Raw genomic sequence first — 19,025 nt, 5'->3', positions numbered from 1 at the left:
AGAAAACCAGTATATAACAGATATCAAGAGGCAAAGCATGTGTGTATTCACCACATATGCTGTGACAGATTTTCATGGTTGTTGTTCTGTCTACTGCAAGTCATTTTACAAACTCTCTAAAATATTCAAATGAGAAGTTAGAGATCAGAACTGAGACATAAATGTCACCTGCAAAAGAAAATGTCCTCATCTCACACTTATTTTACAACCAAGGTAGATCAAAAGAAGGCAAATATCAGTTTACATTATTGTCAACTTACATTAAAATATACAAAACAACTTAAGGTAAGGTCTGTGACGACTGGACCGATATGTCGATATTTACAAACACTTAATTAAATGATTGTGTTACAGTGGTAAGTTGCAGTGTGGAGTTGATATAATAAAGATAAATAATAAAGCACTCTGTACGTTATTACTAAATATGGAGATGTGTTACATCCAAAAAGTAGTGAGTCTTTTTCTTGATAGTTATTCTACTCAGGAGGGTTGACAGGACAGATGATCAGAGGAGCAGAGTTTTTGCCACCCAGATTAGAGGCGGGGTTGAAGAATGGCAGGAGTCTCTCAGTGAAGCAGCAGCCAGTATAGGCGTAGATAAGATCTGCAGCATCCACATCATAAAAGAAGACCAGACCCTCCTCGTAATCCACAAACACCCCCACCTTCTTAGGCTGTGACTTCAGAGACAGACGGACTGGAGGAGCGTAGTACTCATTTTCATTCATCAAACCAAGAGTCCACAATCCATTCTGAGGATCAATAATGATTGGCTGCTTCCTATTGATTGACTGTCTGGCAACTCCTAAAATCCACTGAGTCTTCCCTTTAACCTGAACCTCGAAGTAAAATCTTCCTGTAGAAATGACCTGCTTCCCTACGACAAACAGAGCAGTAGAAAATCTCTCTGGGTTGTCTGGGAGCTTCTTCTGTGCATCAACATGATGTACTTGTTTACCATCTCCAGACAGAATGAGTGTTGGATATGCTGTATCAGGATCAAGAGTCACATCCACTGCAAACTGCTGGGCAGTTTTGAGCTCAGTCTTTGGTTGCAGTTTCTTCAATTCAATTATGAGTATCTCCAACAACGGAACAAAAACTGCCCTGAAAATACCCTCATATGATGGAGGAGGGACTGTGACCTCTGTCCATTCCTTGGTGGGTGGAGCAGCATTCAGGGACGGGAGGTTTTGGAGGAGGTGGAGGTGGTCTTCAGAGAGTGAGAGCTGCTCCAGCTCAGCACTTTTCTTCTTCAGCTCAGAGATTTCTTGTTCCAGCTCTTTGATGAAGCCTTCAGCCTGTTTCTCTATCAGTGTGTGCTTCATTTCAATCATCTTAATGGCTTCAGCCTGCGTTTTCTCAATAATGTCTTTCAGCCTCGTCAAAACCTGAAAACTACCTGCAATCTGTCCGTCTGCATTTTCCCTGCTGACCTTGGCTGAATGTTTGATCTCTTTAATCTTCAGTTGTCTCTGCTGGACCATCTGCTGAAGTTCAGCCTCCGTCTTCCCCAGCTCTGCCTTTCTTCCTTCATATTCTTCTTTCAGAGGAACAACATCATGTGGTTTGTGGTCTGAAATAGTGCAGAGCATGCAGACACATGTCTGGTCATCTCTGCAGAACAGCTCCAGCAGTTTATCGTGCTTAGTACACATCCTGCCCTCCAGGTTCTCCACAGGGTTGATCAGCTGATGTCTTTTCAGGACTGACACTGTCAGATGAGGCTGAAGGTGAGTCTCACAGTAGGAGACCAGACACACCAGGCAGGACTTCAGGGCCTTCAGTTTGGTCCCAGTGCAGATGTCACAGGGAACTTCTCCTGGTTTGGCAGCTTGTTGCTCTGAGCTGCTGCCGGCTCTCTGTTGAGCTGACTGTTTATAGTGAGAAACCATCTCAGAGATGAAAGTATTGACCTGCAGCTCAGGTCCTCTTTTGAAACGTTTTTTACAGTTGGGACACTCACAATAGTCTTTCGTATCCCAGTGTTTAGAGATGCAGTTTTTGCAGAAGTTGTGTCCACATGGTGTGCTGACAGGATCGGTGAACACATCCAGACAGATGGAGCACAGAAACTGATCCTCAGAGAGCAGACTGCTGGCAGCTGACATATTCACTAGAAACAAAAGTGAAAGTGTAGTTTTAATCAAACTATGATAAGAGACACTTTTGTATCATATAGCTAAATTTATATATATATATATACATATATATACATATATACACATATATACATATATACGTATACATATATATGTATACGTGTATATATATATATATATATATATATATATATATATACACACATACACACACACACACACATATATATATATATATATATATATATACACACATACACACACACATATATATATATATATATATATATATATATATGCCAGAGCACGATGCAGCATTTCAGCTGAATTCAGCACAGAGCAGACAGGAAGTCAGACACCAGAACAACAACATAACATCCAGTTAATTTTCAAAATAAAACACTCCGTGTTGACCCAGCAAAAAGTTCTCAGAAAAAATAAAGCCGGTGGGGGTTGCCAGACGACGTATGACGGAGCAAAACCGTACCAGAGCCACACCCTGATCGAAAACAGGTGTGTGTGTGTTAATGCTGGTATTATAAACACATCAGATATAATCTGCTGTACTCACCGGTGTTTGCAGAGACTTTTATGTAGTAATCACATGAAGAAAGATGAGATGAACTGAGTTTAAGTCTCGCTGTCCAGAGAGAAACAACAAGATGTGTCTCAACTGCAAAACTCTTCTTACTCAAATGATTTCTCAATCCCAGTTGAGGAGTCTGACGTTGGAGCTCACCTGTCTCTCCACTTTTGCTCCACCTCTTGTTTCAGCTCTTGATTCTGATAGGCTGCAGGGTGTTAATTAAATCATGATATGCAGACACCTCTGGAACTACTCAAGTGGCCAAGTCTGATTTTCTCTCGTCTCTCAATGTGCTGTACTCACCAGGGTTTGATACAGACTTCTGTATAGTTGAAAAAAGACCAGATGAACTGAATTTATGTCTCACTGATGCGTCTGAACTGCAGCTCTCTCTCTTATTCTGACAAACTTTCAGATTCATGTATCTGCCTTGCTTTTGCTCCGCCTCTCAAGATACGTTTAACAGGGAGCAAAGTATAATTAGTTAAACAGTAACTAGTATTGTAGTTGCTGGATGCTTTTTAATGTCCTCTTTGTTTTAAAATGGGAGTCTGTAGCAGGAAAGAGAAAAGACAAGAACGTCTTTGACATCCAAGAACAAACTGTATTTTTTGGTAAATATATCTTTCCCACAGCAGACTTTTATGTGGATGGTTGATTGATTATACTTGTTTTGTTTTTTTGGGGTTTTTTTTGTAAATATGGACCATGAAAGCACTATGATTACTGAAATAGTAAAAGTGTCAAGGTTGGTTTGTTTTTCAAGGAACAGTTCACCTAAAACTGAGCATTCAGTCATCATCTCCTCCCTCCATGCTGATGGAAAGTCAGGTGAAGTTTTTGTAGTCCACAAAACATTTCTGGAGCTTCACAGTAAAACAGCGTTCTCCTAAACAACTGAAGTAGCTGGAGACTTGTTTTAAATGTTAAAAAAACAACGAAAGAAAACATTAAATGGCTCCATACAGCTCGTCTGGCATAATCCAAATCTCCACAACCCCGAGATTACATCAGGTTCACAGTTATGATAGTTTTACACTCATGAATCACACACACAAGAAATTATTACCATGATGTGAGTCATAATAATCTCACTGTGCACTGACCTCTGTGGCCTGAGAGCTGTTAGAAGAGGTCTGAAGCAGGTTTAACTGAGATAGGGTGACCTCTAGTGGACGATGTCTACAGGACACAGCCCTTATTTTAATGTTATCCACTTTGCTCTGCAACATGACTGCATTTATTTTCTTTAAATAAGTGTCAACATGTATTCACATTGTAATAATCAGTGTAAGTTGTGATTTAGCACAACAGAACAGCAGCACTGTTAATTATTGTTGTAAATAAACTTACAAGTTGATCATAGAGCTGAACAGTAAATTAGTTGTCAAGTATTACAAGAATAGTTTGTGTAAAATCAATTCATCACACATTAGCAATCAAAATGGGTTACAGGAAACCAATTTAGTATATGTTTAACAATAATTTTCACTAACAGTGCTGCTTTATTTGAAAACAATATTTTGAATTGTAACAATGATAAAAATTCATTGTTAATCAATGTTGTGTATTGTCTAATGTTCTGATAAAGTTAGCCTTCTGCATGTGATGTATTTACAAAATGTTCTGCAGAGTGAAATATGGCTTTGGAGTCACATTTAAGCCTGACAGGCACCAGTGGATGAAGAGAAAAACACAACAAGATGTATTAACTCACATTATCATGGAGGTGAGGCTTTTCCTTCAAACCCTCTTTCACTGCCTTCTATGCTGTTGTTTTATGACAGTGTTTGTGGTTAATCTATTTTTATTCATTATTATTCAATCATATCACTGTTTGTTGCCCCTTATTGTGTTGTATAGATGTTGTATCTTTATTGGATTTAAAGAAAACACTAGATATAGTCTTACAACATGTTTATTTTAGTATAAAAACAATATCAATGATAGTTTTCCTCAGTAACAACAGAGACACAACAATCCCACTTTTTCCACTCTTTAAAACTTTCTTTACAAACATATTAGTAATAAGAAAACCAGTATATAACAGATATCAAGAGGCAAAGCATGCGTGTATTCACCACATGTGTTGTGACAGATTTTCATGGTTGTTGTTCTGTTGTTCTGTCTACTGCAAGTCATTTTACAAACTCTCTAAAATATTCAAATGAGAAGTTAGAAATCAGAACTGAGACATAAATGTCACCTGCAAAAGAAAATGTCCTCATCTCACACTCTATAAATGCCAAAACGTAAAACAATGTTATTTTACAACTGATGGTAGAACAGAGGAAGGCAAAAAAAAAGGTTTCCTGCTGTTTTATATCATTTTACATGATTGTCATAAAATCATGAAAAGACGTCAACTTACAAAAAAATATACAAAACAACTTAAGGTAAGGCCTGTGACTATTGGACGGCTATTTTGATATTTACAAACAGTAAATAAATTACATTATACAAGATCAATTAAATGATTGTGTTACAGTAGTTAGTTGCAGTGTGGAGTTGATATAATAAAGATGCAAAAATACAAAATCAATAGAATCTGAACCAAACATAAACACTGTGTACGTTATCACTAAATATGGAGATTTGTTACATCCAAAAAGTAGTGAGTCTTTTTCTTGATAGTTATTCTACTCAGGAGGGTTGACAGTAGGGATGCAACAATATTCAATATTTTAACAAACCGTTCAATACGCCCTGTTAGGTTCAATACACAAAGGCAAACAATACAATACTACAATAATGTTTGTTGTTTAACTTGATTGGATACTGCATATGTTTTTTTAATGAAGGCAATTAAGATGTGTTAAATTTTTATAATAAAGGTTTGTGGTTTGACTATGTCTGCTTTTAATTATGTTTACATGCAATATTGCCTTTGCTAGTGTGAGTAGTTTTATAGTAAGATATCGAAACCGTACCGTTAACGTGGCCCAAAAACTGTGATGCATACCGAACTGTGGGAAAACTCTACCGTTGCATCCCTAGTTGACAGGACAGATGATCAGAGGGGCAGAGTTTTTGCCACCCAGATTAGAGGAGGGGCTGAAGAATGGCAGGAGTCTCTCAGTGAAGCAGCAGCCAGTATAGGCGTAGATAAGATCTGCAGCATCCACATCATAAAAGAAGACCAGACCCTCCTCGTAATCCACAAACACCCCCACCTTCTCAGGCTGTGACTTCAGAGACAGATGGACTGGAGGAGCGCAGTACTCATTTTCATTCCTCAAACCAAGAGCCCAAATACCATTGTGAGGACCAATACTGATTGGCTGCTTCCTATTGAATGACTGCCTGGCGACTCCTAAAGCCCAATGAGTCTTCCCTTTAACCTGAACCTCGAAGTAAAATCTTCCTGTAGAAATGACCTGCTTCCCTAAGACAGACAGACTAGCAGAAAATCTCTCTGGGTTGTCTGGGAGCTTCTTCTGTGCATCAACATGATGTACTTGTTTGCCATCTCCAGACAGAATGAGTGTTGGATATGCTGTATCAGGATCAAGAGTAACATCCACTGCAAACTGCTGGGCAGTTTTGAGCTCAGTCTTTGGTAGCAGTTTCTTCAATTTAATTTTGAGCATCTCCGCCAACAGAACAAGAGCTGCCCTCAGGTTCCCCTCATAAGATGGAGGACGGACTGTCCAATCCTTGGTGGGTGGAGCAGCATTCAGGGACAGGAGGTTTTGGAGGAGGTGGAGGTGGTCTTCAGAGAGTGAGAGCTGCTCCAGCTCAGCACTTTTCTTCTTCAGCTCAGAGATTTCTTGGCCCAGCTCTCTGATGAAGCCTTTGGCTTGTTTCTCTATCAGTTTGTGCTTTGCTTCAATCATCTCAGTGACTTCAGCCTGTGTTTTCTCAATAATGTCTTTCAGCCAAGTCAAGACCCGAACACTACCTGCTATTTCCCTGTTTGCATTTTCCCTGCTGACCTTGACAGACTGTTTGAACTCTTCGATCTTCAGTTGTCTCTGCTGGACCATCTGCTGAAGTTCAGCCTCCGTCTTCCCCAGCTCTGCCTTTCTTCCTTCATATTCTTCTTTCAGAGGAACAACATCATGTGGTTTGTGGTCTGAAATAGTGCAGAGCATGCAGACACATGTCTGGTCATCTCTGCAGAACAGCTCCAGCAGTTTATCGTGCTTTGCACACATCCTGCCCTCCAGGTTCTCCACAGGGTTGATCAGCTGATGTCTTTTCAGGATTGACTTTGTCAGATGAGGCTGAAGGTGAGTCTCACAGTAGGAGACCAGACACACCAGGCAGGACTTCAGGGCCTTCAGTTTGGTTCCAGCGCAGATGTCACAGAGAACTTCTCCTGGTTTGGCAGCTTGTTGCTCTGAGCTGCTGCCGGCTCTCTGTCGAGCTGACTGTTTATAGTGAGAAACCATCTCAGAGATGAAAGTATTGACCTGCAGCTCGGGTCCTCTTTTGAAACGTTTTTTACAGTTGGGACACTCACAATAGTCTTTCATATCCCAGTGTTCAGAGATGCAGTTTTTGCAGAAGTTGTGTCCACATGGTGTGCTGACAGGATCGGTGAACACATCCAGACAGATGGAGCACAGAAACTGATCCTCAGAGAGCAGACTGCTGGCAGCTGACATATTCACTGGAAACAAAAGTGTGAAGAAGCAGAACTGTAATTATTCATTTTTTTTAAATCAAACTATGATAGAAGACACTTTTGTATCATATAGCTAAATTTTGAAAGTTTTATTTATTTATTTATTTTTTCCATTAAATGACAAAAAAGCACATTGACTTGACTAAATTCCACCAGATACTTGTCCGGTCCAAAATTAGTCTCATAAGAAGGGTTCACTTTAAATGTAAATATTTGTAAATATTTGTAAAATATTTACAATTAAAGGAACAGTTTAGAAAATGAATCCGAGCACCGACCGTCACACCCAGTAAATACCACAAAACATATGCACAAAATAATCACAGAAAACTGCTATAGACTTTATTATTGTTAGCAAATTGATCAAATCAATAACACTTTCAATAAAGAAGAATCAATCACTCAACTAAAGCAGCTAAACTATGAAACTAAACTCACGCACAGATAAACAAACAAGCCTGGGTGTGTGTGTGTGTCGGAGAGACAAAGAAAGAGGAGCCAAGATGGCGGTCGTAGTCAAAGAAACAAGATGGCGGACAGCCAAAATGGCGGTCACTCTGAAGTCATAAAAGGGAGGTAGCAGGAGACACACATCTTATGTTATAGCGAGGTCATCAACCAAAAGTCTCCAACAGGTCGCTCATAAGATTACATGTGTGCGCGTAACCCCTCGTGTGTGTGTGTACATGTGGGTTAGTTAAGAGAGAAACACAAAGACAAAGAGCTAACGCCCTTAGCGGCGGCTAAGCTAACACTCCGCTCCACAGAGTGGAGGCTAAATCAGCTCGTGGTGAGCGGAAAGGAGAAACCAACAACATGTTTTACAACTTAACACTAACAGCAATTAAAGAGGGACACTGCGGTCAACAAACTCACAACAAACAATGTAGCTCACGAGCACACAACACACGCTAACTTCTGGTCTCTGCCCAGACACTAAAGAAGCCTCACTTGTAGTCTGTCCTCCTTAATCCCGCTGCTTCCTCGGCCTGGATTAAAGGCGGTTGCGGCGTCCTGCGTTGGCTGTTAAAACAGCGGAGTCGACGTGAGACTGCGGCCTGGGCGGGAAGAGATCCAAACGTCTCGGTGCTGCCTTTGAGTACTGATGCTTCCCGCAACATGTAACATCTGGACCGATGAAATGAGTCCGCAGCTGTTTTTATCTGCTCCGGTGGCGGCGCAACCGGTGCGTTCAGGTGCGCTCACAGACAATGGGAGATGGGAGGTTTCCAACCTGGGGGGACTGTGACAAGCAGGCGCCACCTACTGGACACAAGGGTCGTTGCACTTTCCTTTGTTTACCAGGCTTTGTTGATCTACAGGCGGCCGATCTGATGTCAGAACCACGTGGACGGTCCTAACACAGGTGTGTGTGTGTTCATGCTGGTTTTATAAACACATCAGATATAATCTGATCTGATAATCTTCTTTAAATAAGTGTCAACATGTATTTGCATTGTAATAATTAGTGTAAGTTGTGATTTAGCACAACAGAACAGCAGCACTGTTAATTATTGTTGTAATTAAACTTACAAGTTGATCATAGAGCTGAACAATACAATAATAGTTTAATTCAAACTTTTTAAATGTGAATATTTTCTGGTTTCTTCCCTCCTTGATGACAGTAAACTGAAAACACTTTTTCATTTAAAAACATTTTTTAAAAAAAAACAAAATATGAAGATCACTAAAATAAAATACCAAGAGGTGTGTCTCATTCAACCAGCACAGGAAGACATTTTGACATTGAGTCAATGAGTCACATGGCCTGGAAGTTATTTTTAAAAATGTACATTTTTCATAAATATAATAAACATAAAATTGATTTTGAGTCAATGGGTCACATGTAAAGGAATTTACTGAAAAAAATACTGATTTTTCATTCAAAAAAATATAAATAAAAAATGTGAGGGGCGCTATATTATTAAATTAAATATTAAACTGACTGTAATAATTTGGCTTAGATTTTGAGCTAATTGATCACACGACCTGGAAATCATTGGAAAAAAATGCAGATTTTTTCATATATATTTTAAAAACATTAAGATAAAATATGACGAGCACTTTAATTCAATACAAAGAGGTGCGTCCTCATCATCCAGAGTATTAATACAATGCAGCACTGGTCTGAAGTCACTGGGTCACATGACAATTAATTCCTATTCCAATATTTCTGTAAAATCAATTCATCACACATTAGCAATCAAAATGTGTTATAGGAAACCAGTTTAGTATATTTTTAACAATAATTTTCACGAACACAGTGCTGCTTTATTTGAAAACAATATTTTAAAATTGTAACAATGATGAAAATTCATTGTTAATCAATGTTGTGTATTGTCTAATGTTCTGATAAAGTTAGCCTTCTGCCTGTTATGTATTTGCAAAATGTTCTGCAAAATGAAATATGGCTTTGGAGTCACATTTAAGCCTGACAGGCACCAGTGGATGAAGAGAAAAACACAGAACAAGATGTATTAACTCACATTATCATGGAGGTGAGGCTTTTCCTTCAAACCCTCTTTCACTGCCTTCCATGCTGTTGTTTTATGACAGTGTTTGTGGTTAATCTATCTATTTTTATTCATTATTATTCAATCATATCATTGTTTGTTGCCCCTTATTGTGTTGTGTAGATGTTGAATCTGTGTTGGGTTAAAATAAAACACTAGATATAGTCTTACAAAATCTGTTTATTTCAGTATAAAAACAGCATAAACACTAGTTTTCCTCATTAGTTTGAACAACAATCCCACTTTTTCCACCCTTAAACATGTTCTACCGTACAAACATATTAGTAATAAGCAAACCAGTATATAACAGATATCAAGAGGCAAAGCATGCGTGTATTCACCACATATGTTGTGACAGATTTTCATGGTTGTTGTTCTGTTGTTCTGTCTACTGCAAGTCATTTTACAAACTCTCTAAAATATTCAAATGAGAAGTTAGAGATCAGAACTGAGACATAAATGTCACCTGCAAAAGAAAATGTCCTCATCTCACACTTATTTTATAACTGATGGTAGATCAAAGGAAGGCAAATATCATTTTACATTATTGTCAACTTACATAAAAATATACAAAACAACTTAAGGTAAGGCCTGTGATGACTGGACTGATATGTTGATATTTACAAACAGTTTAACACTTAATTAAACCACATTATACAAGATCAATTAAATGATTGTGTTACAGTAGTAAGTTGCAGTGTGGAGTTGATATAATAAAGATGCAAAAATCAACATTAAATAGAATCTGAACCAAACATAAGCGCTCTGTACGTTATCACTAAATATGGAGATTTGTTACATCCAAAAAGTCCTGAGTATTTTTCCAGATAGTTATTCTACTCAGGAGGGTTGACAGAACAGATGATCAGAGGGGCAGAGTTGTGGCCACCTTGATTAGAGGAGGGGCTGAAGAATGGCAGGAGTCTCTCAGTGAAGCAGCAGCCAGTATAGGCATAGAGAAGATCTGCAGCATCCACATCATAAAACAAGACCAGACCCTCCTCGTAATCTACGAACACCCCCACCTTCTTTGGCTTTGACTTCAGAGAGAGAAGGACTGAAGGAGCGTAGTACTCATTTTCATTCCTCAAACCAACAGTCCAGAAACCATTCTGAGGATCAATAGTGATTGGCCCCTTCCTATTGACTGACTCTTTGGCAACTCCTAAAATCCACTGGGTCTTCCCTTTAACCTGAACCTCCAAGTAAAATCTTCCTGAAGAAATTATCTGCTTCCCTAATACAGATGGACTAACAGGAATACCATGTAGGAGACTCTTCCGTGTATCACCATGATGTACTTGTTTGCCATCTTCAGACAGAATGAGTGTGGGATCTGCTTTATTACGATCAAGAGTCACATCCACTGCAAACTGCCGGGCAGTTTTGAGCTCAGTCTTTGGTTGCAGTTTCTTCAATTTAATTGTGAGCGTCTCCGCCAACGGAGCAAGAGCTGCCCTCAGGTTCCCCTCATAAGATGGAGGACGGACTCTGACCTCTGTCCAGTCCTTGGTGGGTGGAGGAGCATCCAGGGATGGGAGGTTTTGGAGGAGGTGGAGGTGGTCTTCAGAGAGTGAGAGCTGCTCCAGCTCAGCACTTTTCTTCTTCAGCTCAGAGATTTCTTGTTCCAGCTCTCTGATGAAGCCTTTGGCTTGTTTCTCTATCAGTGTGTGCTTTGTTTCAATCATCTTAATGGCTTCGGACTGCATTCTCTCAATAGTGTCTTTCAGCCAAGTCAAGACCTGAACACCATCTGCAATCTGTCTGTCTGCATTTCCCCTGCTGACCTTGACAGACTGTTTGAACTCTTCAATCTTCAGTTGTCTCTGCTGGACCATCTGCTGAAGTTCAGCCTCTGTCTTCCCCAGCTCTGCCTTTCTTCCTTCATATTCTTCTTTCAGAGGAACAACATCATGTGCTTTGTGGTCTGAAATAGTGCAGAGCATGCAGACACATGTCTGGTCATCTCTGCAGAACAGCTCCAGCAGTTTATCGTGCTTCGTACACATCCTGCTCTCCAGGTTCTCCACAGGGTTGATCAGCTGATGTCTTTTCAGGCCTGACTTTGTCAGATGAGGCTGAAGGTGAGTCTCACAGTAGGAGACCAGACACACCAGGCAGGACTTCAGGGCCTTCAGTTTGGTTCCAGCACAGATGTCACAGGGAACTTCTCCTGGTTTGGCAGCTTGTTGCTCTGACCTGCTGCTGGCTCTCTGTCGAGCTGACTGTTTATAGTGAGAAACCATCTCAGAGATGAAAGTATTGACCTGCAGCTCAGGTCCTCTTTTGAAACGTTTTTTACAGTTGGGACACTCACAATAGTCTTTCATATCCCAGTGTTCAGAGATGCAGTTTTTGCAGAAGTTGTGTCCACATGGTGTGCTGACAGGATCGGTGAACACATCCAGACAGATGGAGCACAGAAACTGATCCTCAGAGAGCAGACTGCTGGCAGCTGACATATTCACTGGAAACAAAAGTGTGAAGAAGCAGAACTGTAATTATTCATTTTTTTAAATCAAACTATGATAGAAGACACTTTTGTATCATATAGCTAAATTTTGAAAGTTTTATTTATTTATTTATTTTTTCCATTAAATGACAAAAAAGCACATTGACTTGACTAAATTCCACCAGATACTTGTCCGGTCCAAAATTAGTCTCATAAGAAGGGTTCACTTTAAATGTAAATATTTGTAAATATTTGTAAAATATTTACAATTAAAGGAACAGTGAAGGAAATGAATCCGAGCACTGACCGTCACACCCAGTAAATACCACAAAACATATGCACAAAATAATCACAGAAAACTGCTATAGACTTTATTATTGTTAGCAAATTGATCAAATCAATAACACTTTCAATAAACAAGAATCAATCACTCAACTAAAGCAGCTAAACTATGAAACTAAACTCACGCACAGATAAACAAATAAACAAACAAGCCTGGGTGTGTGTGTGTGTGTCGGAGAGACAAAGAAAGAGGAGCCAAGATGGCGGTCGTAGACAAAGAAACAAGATGGCGGACAGCCAAAATGGCGGCCACTCTGAAGTCATAAAAGGGAGATAGCAGGAGACACACATCTTATGTTACAGCGAGGTCATCAACCAAAAGTCTCCAACAGGTCGCTCATAAGATTACATGTGTGCGCGAGTAACCCCTCGTGTGTGTGTGTGTGTGTGTGTACATGTGGTTTAGTTAAGAGAGAAACACAAAGACAAAGAGCTAACGCCCTTAGCGACGGCTAAGCTAACACTCCGCTCCACAGAGTGGAGGCTAAATCAGATCGTGGTGAGCGGAAAGGAGAAACCAACAACATGTTTTACAACTTAACACTAACAGCAATTAAAGAGGGACACTGCGGTCCACAAACTCACAAACAAACAATGTAGCTCACGAGCACACAATACACGCTAACCTCTGGTCTCTGCCCAGACAGTAAAGAAGCCTCACTTGTAGTCTGTCCTCCTTAATCCCGCTGCTTCCTCCGCCTGGATTAAAGGCGGTTGCGGCGTCCTGCGTTGGCTGTTAAAACAGCGGAGTCGACGTGAGACTGCGGCCTGGGCGGGAAAAGATCCAAACGTCTGGGTGCTGCCTCTGAGTACTGATGCTTCCCGCAACATGTAACATCTGGACCGATGAAATGAGTCCGCAGCTGTTTTTATCTGCTCCGGCGGCGGCGCAACCGGTGCGTTCAGGTGCGCTCACAGACAATGGGAGATGGGAGGTTTCCAACCTGGGGGGACTGTGACAAGCAGGCGCCACCTACTGGACATTAGGGTCGTTGCACTTTCCTTTGTTTACCAGGCTTTGTTGAGCTACAGGCGGCCGATCTGATGTCAGAACCACGTGGACGGTCCTCACACAGGTGTGTGCATGTTCATGCTGGTTTTATAAACACATCAGATATAATCTGATCTGATAATCTCCTTTAAATAAGTGTCAACATGTATTTGCATTGTAATAATTAGTGTAAGTTGTGATTTAGCACAACAGAACAGCAGCACTGTTAATTATTGTTGTAATTAAACTTACAAGTTAATCATAGAGCTGAACAATACAATAATAGTTTAATTCAAACTTTTTAAATGTGAATATTTTCTGGTTTCTTCCGTCCTTGATGACAGTAAACTGTAAAAACTTTTTCATTGAAAAACATTTTTAAAAAAAACAAAATATGAAGATCACTAAAATAAAATACTAAGAGGTGTGTTTCATTCAACCAGCACAGGAAGACATTTGGCATTGAGTCAATGAGTCACATGGCCTGGAAGTTATTTTTAAAAATGTACATTTTTCATAAATATAATAAACATAAAATTGATTTTGAGTCAATGGGTCACATGTAAAGGAATTTACTGAAAAAATACAGATTTTTCATTCAAAAAAATATAAATAAAAAATGTGAGGGGCACTTTATTATTAAATTAAATGTTAAACTGACTAATAATTTGGCTTCTATTTTGAGCTAATTGATCACATGACCTGGAAGCTATTGACTAATAAATGCAGATTTTTTCATATATATTCTAAAAACATTAAGATAAAATATGACGAGCGCTTTAACTCAATACAAAGAGGTGCGTCCTCATCATCCAGAGTATTAATACAATGCAGCACTGGTCTGAAGTCACTGGGTCACATGACAATTAATTCCTATTCCAATATTTCTGTAAAATCAATTCATCACACATTAACAATCAAAATGTGTTATAGGAAACCAGTTTAGTATATTTTTAGCAATAATTTCACTAACACAGTTTCACACCTTCCTTCAAACCCTCTTTCACTGCCTTCCATGCTGTTGTTTTATGACAGTGTTTGTGGTTAATCTATCTATTTTTATTCATTATTATTCAATCATATCACTGTTTGTTGCCCCTTATTGTGTTGTATATATGTTGAATCTGTGTTGGATTTAAAGAAAACACTAGATATAGTCTTACAACATCTGTTTATTTCAGTATAAAAACAGCATAAACACTAGTTTTCCTCATTAGTTTGAACAACAATCCCACTTTTTCCACTCTTAAACATGTTCTACCGTACAAACATATTAGTAATAAGAAAACCAGTATATAACGGATATCAAGAGGCAAAGCATGCGTGTATTCACCACATATGTTGTGACAGATGTTCATGGTTGTTGTTCTGTTGTTCTGTCTACTGCAAGTCATTTTACAAACTCTCTAAAACATTCAAATGAGAAGTTAGAAATCAGAACTGAGACATAAATGTCACCTGCAAAAGAAAATGTCCTCATCTCACACTATAAAATGTCAAAACGTAAAACAATGTTATTTTACAACTGATGGTAGAACAAAGGAAGGCAAAAATCTGTTTACATTATTGTCAACTTACATAAAAATACACAAAACAACTTAAGGTAAGGTCTGTGACGACTGGACTGATATGTTTTTGGACTGATTGTGTTACAGTAGTAAGTTGTAGTGTGGAGTTGATATAATAAAGATGCAAAAATACAAAATTAATAGAATCTGAACCAAACATAAGCGCTCTGTACGTTATCACTAAATATGGAGATGTGTTACATCCAAAAAGTCCTGAGTCTTTTTCCAGATAGTTATTCTACTCAGGAGGGTTGACAGGACAGATGATCAGAGGGGCAGAGTTTTTGCCACCCTGATTAGAGGAGGGGCTGAAGAATGGCAGGAGTTTCTCAGTGAAGCAGCAGCCAGTATGGGCGTAGAGAAGATCTGCAGCATCCACATCATAAAACAAGACCAGACCTTCCTCGTAATCCACAAACACCCCCACCTTCTCAGGCTGTGACATCAAAGAGAAAAGGACTGAAGGAGCGTAGTACTCATTTTCATTCCTTAAACCAAGAGTCCAGAAACCATTCTGAGGATCAATAGTGATTGGACCCTTCCTATTGACTGACTGTCTGGCGACTCCTAAACTCCACTGAGTCTTCCCTTTAACCTGAACCTCGAAGTAAAATCTTCCTGTAGAAATGACCTGCTTTCCTACGAGGCACAGACTAGTAGAAAATCTCTCTGGGTTGTCTGGGAGCTTCTTCTGTGCATCAACATGATGTACTTGTTTGCCATCTCCAGACAGAATGAGTGTTGGATATGCTGTATCAGGATCAAGAGTCACATCCACTGCAAACTGCTGGGCAGTTTTGAGCTCAGTCTTTGGTTGCAGTTTCTTCAACTCAATTTTGAGCATCTCCACCAACGGACCAAGAGCTGCCATCACATTCCCCTCATAAGATGGAGGACGGACTGTGACCTCTGTCCAGCCCTTGGTGGGTGGAGCAGCATTCAGGGACGGGAGGTTTTGGAGGAGGTGGAGGTGGTCTTCAGAGAGTGAGAGCTGCTCCAGCTCAGCACTTTTCTTCTTCAGCTCAGAGATTTCTTGTTCCAGCTCTCTGATGAAGCCTTTGGCTTGTTTCTCTATCAGTGTGTGCTTTGCTTCAATCATCTCAGTGACTTCAGCCTGCATTTTCTCAATAGTGTCTTTCAGCCAAGTCAAGACCCGAACACTACCTGCTCTTTCCCTGTCTGCATTTCCCCTGCTGACCTTGACAGACTGTTTGAACTCTTCAATCTTCAGTTGTCGCTGCTGGATCATCTGCTGAACTTCAGCCTCTGTCTTCCCCAGCTCTGCCTTTCTTCCTTCATATTCTTCTTTCAGAGGAACAACATCATGTGGTTTGTGGTCTGAAATACTGCAGTGCATGCAGACACATGTCTGGTCATCTCTGCAGAACAGCTCCAGCAGTTTATCGTGCTTTGCACACATCCTGCCCTCCAGGTTCTCCACAGGGTTGATCAGCTGATGTCTTTTCAGGCCTGACACTGTCAGATGAGGCTCCAGGTGAGTCTCACAGTAGGAGACCAGACACAACTGGCAGAACTTCAGGGCCTTCAGTTTGGTTCCAGTGCAGACATCACAGGGAACTTCTCCTGGTTTGGCAGCTTGTTGCTCTGAGCTGCTGCCGGCTCTCTGTTGAGCTGACTGTTTATAGTGAGAAACCATCTCAGAGATGAAAGTATTGACCTGCAGCTCAGGTCCTCTTTTGAAGCGTTTTTTACAGCTGGGACACTCACAACGGGATCCCATTTCCCAGTGTTCAGAGATGCAGTTTTTGCAGAAGTTGTGTCCACATGGTGTGCTGACAGGATCGGTGAACACATCCAGACAGATGGAGCACAGAAACTTATCCTCAGAGAGCAGACTGCTGGCAGCTGACATTTTCACTGAAAACAAAAGTGAAAGCATGAAGAAGCAAAACGTCAATTATAATTTATTTTTTTTACGTATCAAACTATGATTACCAAAATGTTAGAAGACAAATTTGTATCAAATAGCAAAATTTTACATAAGTGAAAGTTTTATTTGACAAGTTTTTTCATTTAATGACAAAAGAAGCACACATTGACTAAGGACAGCTCATGTAATGTTACTGTGAGGCTGGCAGCTGACATTTTCACTGAAAACAAAAGTGAAAGTGTGAAGAAGCAGAACTGTGACGACAGAATCTTTCATTATTAACCATCAAAGAATAATAACTAGAATGTGAGGAGACAATTTTGTATTATATGTTTACATTTTACATTGAAAGTTTCATTTGACAAGTTATTTAAATGTAAAAAAAAAAAAAAAAAGACACGCCCTGATTGAAAACAGGTGTGTGCGTGTTCATGCTGGTATTATAAACACATCAGCTATAATCTGCTGTACTCACCGGTGTTTGCAGAGACTGTTATGTAGTAATGAGATGTAGAAAGATGAGATGAACTGAGTTTAAGTCTCGCTGTCCAGAGAGAAACAACAAGGTGTGTCTCAACTGCAACACTCTTCTTACTCGGATGAATTCTCAATGCCAGTTGAGGAGTCTGACGTTGGAGCTCACCTGTTTTTCCTATGTTACTCCGCCTCTTGTTTCAGCTCTGTTCCTGACTTCATGTTCCCTCCCTCCAGTTAATAAAAGTGACATATTTGTGGCACATGAAAAAAACACAGGGAAGCAAAGTACTACAGCTGTGTATGTGCACTGTGAGCTATTCTGGAGACTATTTAAATTTAAAATGTTCTGCAATGAGAGTCTACAGCAGTCAATAGTAAATCCATTTACAAAAAGACAACAGAAGAGGCCAGTTTAAGACATCCAGAGAGTACTGCATCTCTGGGTTTACACCATGGTCTCAGTTACAACTTGAATCTGATGGTGTTGGAGCTTGTGAAGGGTCAACGCCATGAGGGGCGCTGTTTCATTCATTTGAGGACAGTCAGGAACAATGTGGAAACAGCTGTTTATATACAGCATGGAGACAACAATGAAATAAGGAGTGTCTCTTGATTGTGATAGAAATTTGTATAGCAAGGCTTCTCCTTCAAATCCTCTTTCACTGCCTTCTATGCTGTTGTTTTATGACAGTGTTTGTGGTTAATCTATCTGCTTTTATTCATTATTATTCAATCATACCACAGTTTGTTGCCCCTTATTGTGTTGTATAAATGTTGTATCTGTGTTGGATTTAAAGAAAACACTAGATATAGTCTTACAACATCTGTTTATTTCAGTATAAAAACAATATCAATGAGTTTTCCTCAGTAACGACAGAGACACAACAATCCCACTTTTTCCACTCTTCAGTATTTTCTACCGTACAAACATATTAGTAATAAGAAAACCAGTATATAACAGATATCAAGAGGCAATGCATGCGTGTATTCATCACATATGTTGTGATTTTCATGGTTGTTGTTCTGATTGGCTGCTCCAAGTATGCATGTTTGAAATCTTATAAACACTCAATGTTAAAATGAGAAGTTAGACATCCACCATTTAATCAGTCACCTACTTAAGATTGAAAAAACATAATCATTTTACGCTCTATAAAATGTCAAAATAAACAATGAAATTAAAAAAAATGCAAATGGCAAAAACATTCACTTGCTGTTTCATATCATTTTAAAATATGTTAATTAAATCCCAGAAGATGTCATTTGGACAAGCTTGTAAAAACAGAGGTCAACATAAAAATATACAAAACAACTTAAGGTGAGGCCTGTGACTATTGGACTGATATTTTGATATTTACAAACAGTTTAACACTTAATTAAACCACATTATACAAAATCAATTCAATTATTGTGTTACAGAAGAAAGTTGCAGTGTGGAGTTGATATAATAAAGATGCAAAAATAAACATTCAA

General features: G+C 39.4%; 4 protein-coding genes across 4 annotated transcripts; all 4 read right to left on the bottom strand.

Annotated features, from left to right (window-relative positions):
* Nucleotides 1-476: 476 nt before the first annotated feature.
* LOC141010213 (E3 ubiquitin-protein ligase TRIM21-like) lies at nt 477-2,111 on the bottom strand. The gene has a single exon (XM_073483087.1). It carries the CDS (start codon nt 2,109-2,111, stop codon nt 477-479), a length of 1,635 nt encoding a protein of 544 aa, XP_073339188.1.
* Nucleotides 2,112-5,681: 3,570 nt separating this feature from the next.
* Nucleotides 5,682-7,298, bottom strand: LOC141010212 (E3 ubiquitin-protein ligase TRIM21-like). The gene has a single exon (XM_073483085.1). It carries the CDS (start codon nt 7,296-7,298, stop codon nt 5,682-5,684), a length of 1,617 nt encoding a protein of 538 aa, XP_073339186.1.
* A 3,369-nt stretch (nt 7,299-10,667) lies between these two features.
* Nucleotides 10,668-12,293, bottom strand: LOC141010211 (E3 ubiquitin-protein ligase TRIM21-like). The gene has a single exon (XM_073483084.1). It carries the CDS (start codon nt 12,291-12,293, stop codon nt 10,668-10,670), a length of 1,626 nt encoding a protein of 541 aa, XP_073339185.1.
* Nucleotides 12,294-15,422: 3,129 nt separating this feature from the next.
* LOC141010208 (E3 ubiquitin-protein ligase TRIM21-like) lies at nt 15,423-17,057 on the bottom strand. Its single transcript, XM_073483082.1, has one exon. The coding sequence runs from the start codon at nt 17,055-17,057 to the stop codon at nt 15,423-15,425; it is 1,635 nt and encodes a 544-aa protein (XP_073339183.1).
* Nucleotides 17,058-19,025: the final 1,968 nt, after the last annotated feature.

The sequence above is a fragment of the Pagrus major genome, chromosome 16 (genome assembly GCF_040436345.1).
Source record: "Pagrus major chromosome 16, Pma_NU_1.0".
NCBI classification, from domain to species: domain Eukaryota; kingdom Metazoa; phylum Chordata; class Actinopteri; order Spariformes; family Sparidae; genus Pagrus; species Pagrus major.
The sequence above is the reverse complement of the archived record's forward strand: the minus strand, read 5'-3'. Positions and strand labels throughout refer to the sequence as shown.